Here is a 9,363-nt window from a genome sequence, read left to right on the forward strand (position 1 = left end):
CAACTAACACTAGGGACCTAGTCTTAAAATATTTCATTGGGGCGACAACACATGCATTCGGGGGTTTCCCGACAATATATGTCAAATAAGGCAACCATGAGGGGATGGAGTACAACGAATGAACACCCAAGTTCATTAACACCTACAGGTGGCGAACCTGCTAGCATTCCACATGACTGTCTAGAAAAGTCTGTGGTCATCATCTAAACTCCGCTAGATGACTGAATCAAAAACAACATCGAGGCCTCTCATCTGTTTATCACACAACTATCTACCCATGTTCTACCCGACATAGTAGTAGATAAAAATATATATTTTTATACATAGTTTAAAACTTGTATAGCATTCTCATTCAATACATATTCCAAAACAACAGATAAGACACATATACATAACACGTATTTCATAGAGAATAAATCGTATCTATGAGATAGGAGAAAGTGAATATACATTCACGCATATAACAACAAAATATACACATAACACGTATTTCGTATAAAATACTTCATAATTATGCGTTAGAAGAAAGTAACCACACACTCACTTGATCAGAAGATGATCGGACAGCACTACGACTTGTAGAAGTAGTATTCTTCGGCAGATCTGGAAGATCTTCACAAAAATCAAACTCTTCGCGGGCAGAGCTTCGGCTCAGGAATCAAACTTCTTGGGATCTTCAGGGCTTCGGGACTTGCTTCAGGGCTCGGGAATGTTACCGGGGCTTCGAGATAATTCTTGCACAAAAAACGATGCAAAAACGCAAGAAAAAGGGAAGAAATGAGCAAAGAATTCGGTTGCCCTCGACACCCATTTATACGCTGGGTGTAACATGAGATTACGCTGGGCGTAATGACGATAGGGTCGTTGACTCCCCCCATGGATAATATCAGTTAATATATATTTAAATTAAATATCGAAAATATCTAATAAATTTCAAAAATTCATATCTTCGTCATACGAACTCCGTTTTCGACGTTCTTTATATCCACGCGGAGGTGAGACTATGATCTACAACTTTCGTTTAGACTCCGTCGGTTAATTTTGAATTTATTTTTATTATTTAATTTTATTATTTATTTTTAGTAGGCCGGGACATGAAAACTTCGTTATCAATTCATAACTTCTTCATCCGACGTCCGTTTTCGCCTATCTTTTTATCGTTTTACTACTATTAACAAGACCTTCGATTCTCATTTACATTGTTTCGGCTAAAAACCGTTCGATCTCAAATCGAGTATTCGGGTTGCATACTACTAAGACGAAACTTCGAAAAATCATAACTTCCTCATACGAAGTCAGATTTGGGCGTTCTTTTTATGCACGCTCTCGGTTTAACAAACTCTACAACTTTCGTTTAGATCACTAAGGCTAAATATTTCTCTAACGTAAATTTCACTTTTTACGTCATTCAACGTTGTCGGTTATGTTGCGAAACTTCGACAGGTCATAACTTCTTCGTTATAACTCGAATTTTGGCATTCTTTATATCTTCGGAATCCTTGTTTTGATCACTACATCTTTATGCAAAGATATCGGGCTTATCTCATACTTTAATTTTGATGCTTATTTTATTCTTAATTCATTAAATCATAATATTTAAAAAAAATAAACACATAATTCACATAATCCTCAAATATTTCATCATTAATACTTCAAAAAGAGTTACAAGGGTTAACCTAGACTATTACATCAATGATAATGTCTAGCCTGGAAACGCGGGCGTTACAGAAATGGTAGAGTAAACTAAAAGTTTATTTTGATGGAAATAAATATAAATCTAATCAAACAGTTGCCTTGTTAAATTTACAGGCTACTATCCAAATAGCAAAAGAGATGAGTAGGGAATGAAAAATGAATTCGATGGAATAAAGGGTTACAATCAAATACTTTGTAGTGGGGTATGATCGATAATTGCAATGATAATTGCAATGATAATTGCAATGTGATTTTAATTGACAGTGGGAGTATGTGAAAATTAAAAGCATATTTGATCAATCAAGGATTCAATAAACGATTAGGTTGTTTAAAATTCCAATTTCTCAAAATTAACCAAGTTCATTTGTTTTTAGAGAACAAAAAGAAGACGCAACAAGAAAAGCACAATTGGTAACGAGATGCTTTCATGAATCAATTTAAAAAACGATTTTCATGAACGAGATGGTTTCATGAACCGGTTTCAAGAATTCATGGATCAATTTCAAAATCGAGTTCATGAAATTGGTTTTATGAATTGATTAAATGGAGGTAATGGAAGAGAAGAAGATGTACCTGATAAGAAGAGGAGAAGGAGTCGATCGGTGGGGGGAAGAGGCGCAAAGGCGTGAAAGAAGAACGTAGGGAAGGGCACAATTGGTAACGCTTCCTCCTTTCTCAGTTAGTCATTGGATTTCTTCTTACCGAGCCAGAGCTTTCTTTCCGAGTCAGATGACCAAAATTGATTTACCAAACAGATTTAGCTGACCGAGTCAGCAAAAAACATCTGACCCGATTCGGTCAGACGCATATCAAACAACCTCTTAGCTTAAGAGATGGAAACCCTAATATGTCATGGATGAACAAAGTTGATTTTTCCAGATCTACAAAAACCTTTTGAAAACAAAATCTGAAAGTCGGGAAAAATCCTAATCGACTTTGTTTACAAGAGGTTTTTGCAGATCTAGAAAAATCGATTTTGTTCATCACGACATATTTGGATTTCCATCTCTTGAGCTAAGTTAATCCATGACAGATTGAGGTTTTCAAACTTTAGACTTTCTGGTGGTGGTGGAACAAATGGCGTAAAGATGGTGGTGGTCCGACGAAAATGGTGTCCCGACGGGTGATGGTGGTCCGGTTGATCATATAGAGAAAGACGAGTAAGAGGATAGAAAAGGATGAGTAGGAGTGGTATTTTTAATTTCAAATAATAAAATAATGGAGAGAAACATGTAAAATTAAAAATATGCACTCACATGAGAAGCATGGGACAAACTTAGGTCTTGTTTGTTTACCTCTTAAATTAAAAAATTAAGAGGTAACCTCTTAAAAATTTAGATATAACTTGTTTGATGACCTCTTATTTTTTTTCCTCTTAATCTTTTAAAAGAGAGTCTGAAAAGAAATAAGGGAAACTTCTTCCTTTTTTGCCAATGGCTCTGCTCTTCTACTCTTTCTCACGATTTCCCTCCTTCCCCTCTCCAACAAAACGCCGACATCACGATTTCCCTCCCTCCCCTCTCCAACAAAACGCCGACATCACGATTTCCCTCCCTCCCCTATCATCTTCTTGCCCCTTTTCCCTAATATGCTTCGTTTCCTGTGAGACCCTCGGTGAAACACCTTGTGTGAGACCCTCCTCCGACATCCACCCTCTGCCATAACCAGCGACGACTCTGCAGACCTTCTTTCTTCCACTACTGGTCGAACCTGCAACCCTCCACCATCGTCGGAGCCTCCGTCTCCGCCATCGCGTCCGCCAGCCCCGCCACCAACGTCGACATCCACTTCCGTGAAATCTCATCGAGATTTCCCCTAAAAATCATGAAAAGTTGGTTCTTGCCATGAATTAGGTTTCAACAGCTCCTTCTAAATCGGTTTCATCTATGACTCCTTCCATTTTACAGCGTAATAATCTTTGAAATTTTGATCTCTATCATTGTTTGTTTGATCATACCATGAAATTGGCTCTCAGATTTGTTAATATAACTGTTGTTGTGATCATTATTGGTGGTGTGATTTATGAATTTTGAAATGTATGATGCACATGTATGTTGCACAGGAAACACTCATGCACCTATTACTTTGCAATTATCTTAATTACAATTTGTATGACCATGCAGAGAAGCTGAGATTAAAGGCACCAACACATTTTGAAGCTCATTCAAATCAACGGTTGTTGAAGTTAAGTTTTTACTATTTATTGAATCATTAGTTATGATTTTTTTACTGTTATTTGGCTATTGTATGATATTTATCTTTCCATGAATGAAAGAATATGATATTTATGTTTCTATGGGTTGGAAGAAGTGAATTTGAAAAAAATTAGGTTTAATTTGGTTATATGATGTTTATGTTTCCATGGATTGAAAGAAAGTCAATTTGAAAGAATTTATGTTTAATTTGGTTGTATGATGTTTATGTTTATATGGATTGAAAGAAGTGAATTTGGAAGAATTTATGATTAATTTGGTTATTTATGATCATTTGTAATTTTTATCAATTATGCATTTATAATTTAGTACAACACAATACTATAGAAGGGTAAAATGGTCATTTTTATCCTTCAAATTACAATTCAAAGGTTCCAATCAAACAGAATGTTAAAAATTCAGATCTTAAAAATTCAGACCCTCTTACAAATTTAGACTTCTTAAAAATTCAGATCTTATTAGTTCAGATCCTACCAAACAGCCCCTTAACTGGCGAAAGATAATGGTAGCTAACTCGATGGACCAAATCTACATAGAAGTTTCAAATTTGGACCATCTGTGCAACAAAAAAAAAATTGAACTCAAGCTATATTTTTTGATAAAGTGTAGGGACCAATTTTGCTATTTACTCTAAAAGCTATTAAAAAAGTTTATACCAAAATTTGTAATTTTCAACTCTATAAAAACTAGTTCAATTGCAATGAGGACTTAAAATTCATCTTCTCTTCTTTTTGCCAAGAATATTTTCAGTCAACTACCAAAATCCGACTTTGATATTATCTGTCACGTATATAGAGTCCTTCAAGAAATACCGTAAAGGAAGAGGTCACTTTCGTCACCAAAGGATTAAACAAATCAATCCAAATCCAACACAAATCCTCTGAAAATTCTTCAAATTTTGTCATTTAACACTGTGAATAAATGTTCTGATTTATATAAATGTCTTTTTTTGTATTTAGAAGGCAATACAAAGATGACCATAAACAGTTGGTTAAAAGGGGGACATGGGGTTATTTCTTGATAAATATAACAATTAAAATACAAGCCAAATGTTACAAACTTACGATATCTTTATAAATATAAATCTTTTCATAATCTCAAGCGATTTAAAACTTGAATTTTATCTATAATCAAACTTGAAGTTTATTTCTTGGTGGATTTACCTCCGGCATCACCACTCCCTGCAGCCTTTTCTGCTTTCTTGGCAGCCTTTTCTTGAAGTGCTTTTCCATCCCTGTGTTGTGTATCACCCATTAATTAACATCTTAAGCAAATAATAATTGTATAATTAAGTAAAAGAATTTATAGTTAATATCATAAATGACCTTATATGTAGTTTTTTTCCTGATTAAATTTTAACTTTATTTTTTTCCTAAAAAAAATCTTTGCATTTTTCCATTTTTTTGATTTAGCCCTTTTAGTACTTATTTAAAAAGTTTTAAAAAAACTTGTTGAATGTGAGGGTTTTTTTCAGAAAAAATAATAATAATAAAAAGTTGAGGGTTTTTTTTAAATAATTAAAACGTTGAAGCTTTTATTTGGAAAAAGAGAATTTGTTTTGGAAAAATGAAAAAATGGAAGGTCTTTTTCAGGAAAAAAAAATTGAGATTTAAAAACACAATATATAAGGTCTTTTTTGATATTAACCAAAGAATTTAATAAATCCTTTCAACCAACGGACTGTATAATTTGATTTGTAATAGACCAATTTCAACTTTAAATTTGAATATATATATATATATATATATATATATATATATATATATATATATATATATATATATATATATATATATATATATATATATTACCAAAGAAACAACTTTTTTAAATCACAAGATAGACATAATTTGGTGTTAGTTTACCTGACAACATCTTATATTAACCAACTATTGCACAAATCATACAACACCAAATCATTAAAGTTTCAATTTATTCAATTTTAACCCATTTATGATTTAACAAGTAAACCAGCTGAGTTGGCATCCTAGATGGCATACACTTGGTAAAACCCTCCATATCATCTTGTATTTCATAAAAACAACATTCTCCACTTTCGTGTTAACTAAGTTTTTTTTTTTTTTAGAATTAGGGGCATTGAGTAAGCAGATACCTAAATGACTAGGGATAATGTTAAATTTGGGCAGAACTGGATGATGTGGACAATTTGTTGCTAATTTTATGCCAGGTAGGATGCTAATTCAGCTGGTTTACCCATTGAATGGGTTAAAATTGGATAAAATGTCTAAACTAAAACAAATTGGAACTTTAATTATATGCCAGGTAGGATGCTGACTCATAATCATCATTTCGTAAACAGAAAATTGTTGGATGGCTGCTTAACAACACAAACCTGTCTGGTACTTCAGAGATTCAATTCTCCCCTTCTTTTAAAAAGAGTTGCAGACAATTAGAATGATGGCTTTCTTCTTATAATAATAAGAGTTCCTTTTCACCAAACATACCATAGAACTGATGAGATACAATAAGAATTTTAACAGAAGTAAATGGTAAACCCCATTATCTGGTGTTTCGTTCTTTGTATTCAACAATTATTATGGTTTGAGTGATTATCAATCCTACAAAGACTTACACGCGACTCTTATTCACAAATCTAGCAAGATTAATTGCTAAACCACGTAAACACTGTGTTTAAGTCTTCGGTTTCTAGTATTTACAGAATGTGTAATTCTCAATCGTAAATTATTCACAAATTAGCAACACCAATTGCTAGATCCATTGCATCATAAGGACTAAATCTAAGTTATATTTGACGCGCCACAAATTAACACATATCAACACAGAAGACACAAAATTTTACCAAAATTAGGGCAAAATTCAAACCTTTCACGGCGTTGTTCAGGAGTCAACCCATCGTCTTTGTTCTTCCCTTTGGCGCCACCACGAGCATTAGCTCTTTCGCGATCCTTCTCCCTCTGGTTACCGCGTTCGATCTTCCATTAAGAAAAACATATACACAAACGAAATCCATATGTAGATATTCGATGCAAAATATATAGAAAAGTAGTAGTTAGATAGCATCAGATCTAGAACGAAAAGCAGCAAACGATGTAAATCTGCAAAAGGATATGAGTCATCGTCGGAGAAGAAATCTAAGATCCGGTTTGCGTGAAGTTGAAGTTGAAGTTTGAGCAGGTGAATAATGAGCTGTGAGTTGAAGTAAATACTCCATACCAAAGGAGAATATCGAAATTATAATATTTTATTGGTTTAATGACTTTTTCCCAAGTTTTATAAATAAATGAAAGTAAAGATGAAAAAAAAAAAAAAAAAAAAAAAAGTATATTAAAAAACGACAGTGTTGTAAATCATATGATGATGAAAATGGTTGCTCAACTTGATAAGAAAACTATGTATATAAAGTCTATAAGTCAACTCACTCAAACTCTACCCTATAAATAAGAGTGTAATGTATTTGTCTTGCATGTTTCATGTATCTTTAGAAATATTGTAAACACTTTTATATGTTTAAATAAGACCGTTTGGTATGCATATCATGAAATGGGTCATGGTCGAGGTGGTCACGACCGTGGTTAGTGCACACCACTCCGGACCTTAGTGGTTCTTAGTGGTCGTTGTTCTTTGTGGTGGGGAGAACGGAAGAGCACGCCCAATCAGATTTCTTCTTCTTATTTCTTCTCTCTTCTTGTCTCTATCTCTCTCTACAATAATATATATATATATATATATATATATATATATATATATATATATATATAATTTAAAATCAAAAAAATAAGAGATATAGTGGTGGGTATATCAACCTTTTAGTGGTGGTTAGTAGTAATGACGTGACACTCATCACCATAGTGGTTAATGGTGGGTATGACGGATGGTCTAAGAATGTTGTCATGATCTTTATGTGTTATAAATGGTTTTTTTGCCCCTTTGGTATGACTAAAGTTGTTTAAAAACTCTTTAACATTTGCATCGTAAATTTCAATAGTTTTTTTTTTCTTCTCAAAACTTGAGTTTTGTTATATATTAGTCATCTACCAAACGATATATTCACATTTAAGTTGGAAAAATTATGAATAATTGTTTCCCCAAATGTATTTATATATTAAATCGGTGTCTCGGGATCGATCTATCATTCGATCAATTTATGTATAAACCTGTCAATTTATGTGATAATTACTATAGTATTTTTCTTCCCGTTGTAGGAAAATATCGATCAAACTTGAATTCCTGATCTTGGATGTTGTCGACAAAAACTATTTGGACTGGACTAGGGACTCAAGATATGTAGAACCATCTAGATGCCCAATGCTTGTTGGATTTCATTTATGAAAATTACCATCGTGAAGTTGGAGTTGTTAGATTAATGTGTCTAAGGTCTTAACTAAATTGGTATAATGTTGAAGAATAAAAGTAAAGTTCTTTTTATGTTGCCCTCATAACCAGAAAATTGCTTAAATTGATTATAATAGAGAGACAAATTATTTATTAATATATTATATGATTAATATATTAATTGAAAATAGTAATAATTAATTGACAATTAATCAAAATGATTTGGAATTAATTATAGGTTAATTAGAATTAATTAAATGTACAATAGCAGAGTTGTGATTGTTCAATAGTTGAATAGAGAGGATATAGAACATCCCTTATAAGAGTGGGATGGTTTTAAGTCTATAAATAGGGTTTCTGGAAGTCTCCAAATGATAAAAGTAAACTAGATGATTATTGAATTAAAATATTATTATTTTGAATTCAAACATAGGATTTGTAGGATTATCTCCAGCTATATAAAGGGGCACAACCCATGGACTTTCGGCCTACTCCTCCACACATAGAGAAATCCAATATTCTCCCTTCTCCCCTGGAAGAACCCATTCTCTAAACTATGTAATATTACTCCAAACATGATACATGCATATTCATAATTATAATTTACATCAGTGGTCTAATTACAAAAGTCTGGATATAAACCAACTATTTAGGTTTTTATAAAGTTCTGTATATTACATAACTATCCAGAAACTTATAATTCATATACATATAGGATCACTAAGTATAAAAGTAATAATATTAACTATTCTAAATCTTCCAACAGTACATGACTATACTTGATGTTTATCACCTGCAATAGTTAAACAATGAGAGAGATTATCATTTTGCTAGAATATATAGGCTTTCAGCCCTACCTAGCCCTGTGCCAATACCAAAAGTGATACAAACCATGCTCTACATGTCCAAAGGCACAAAACCAATACCAGAAGTGATACAAGAAATGCTCTACATGGCCAAATGCATAAATCTAATACCAGAATAATATGAGACATGCTCTACATGGCCAAATGCTCAAAGCCAATACCAGAAGTGATATGAGACATGCTCTACATAATCAATGATATAAAACCAATACCAAAATAACATAGGAAAGAACATTGCACATATAACACATAACATACAATTGTCCCTATATTGA

At 32.8% G+C, this 9,363-nt stretch overlaps 1 protein-coding gene across 1 annotated transcript; it reads right to left on the minus strand.

The window, feature by feature from the left end:
* Nucleotides 1-4,895: 4,895 nt before the first annotated feature.
* LOC145001367 (uncharacterized) lies at nt 4,896-7,133 on the minus strand. The gene is made up of 3 exons (XM_078960738.1): nt 7,000-7,133; nt 6,753-6,855; nt 4,896-5,142 (listed from the first exon to the last, which is right to left on the minus strand). Exons 1-3 carry the CDS (start codon nt 7,004-7,006, stop codon nt 5,052-5,054), a joined length of 201 nt encoding a protein of 66 aa, XP_078816864.1. The 5' UTR covers nt 7,007-7,133; the 3' UTR covers nt 4,896-5,051.
* Between the last annotated feature and the right edge of the window lie 2,230 nt (nt 7,134-9,363).

Source organism: Lactuca saligna, chromosome 6, assembly GCF_052625555.1.
Source record: "Lactuca saligna cultivar CGN05327 chromosome 6, ASM5262555v1, whole genome shotgun sequence".
NCBI lineage: Eukaryota > Viridiplantae > Streptophyta > Magnoliopsida > Asterales > Asteraceae > Lactuca > Lactuca saligna.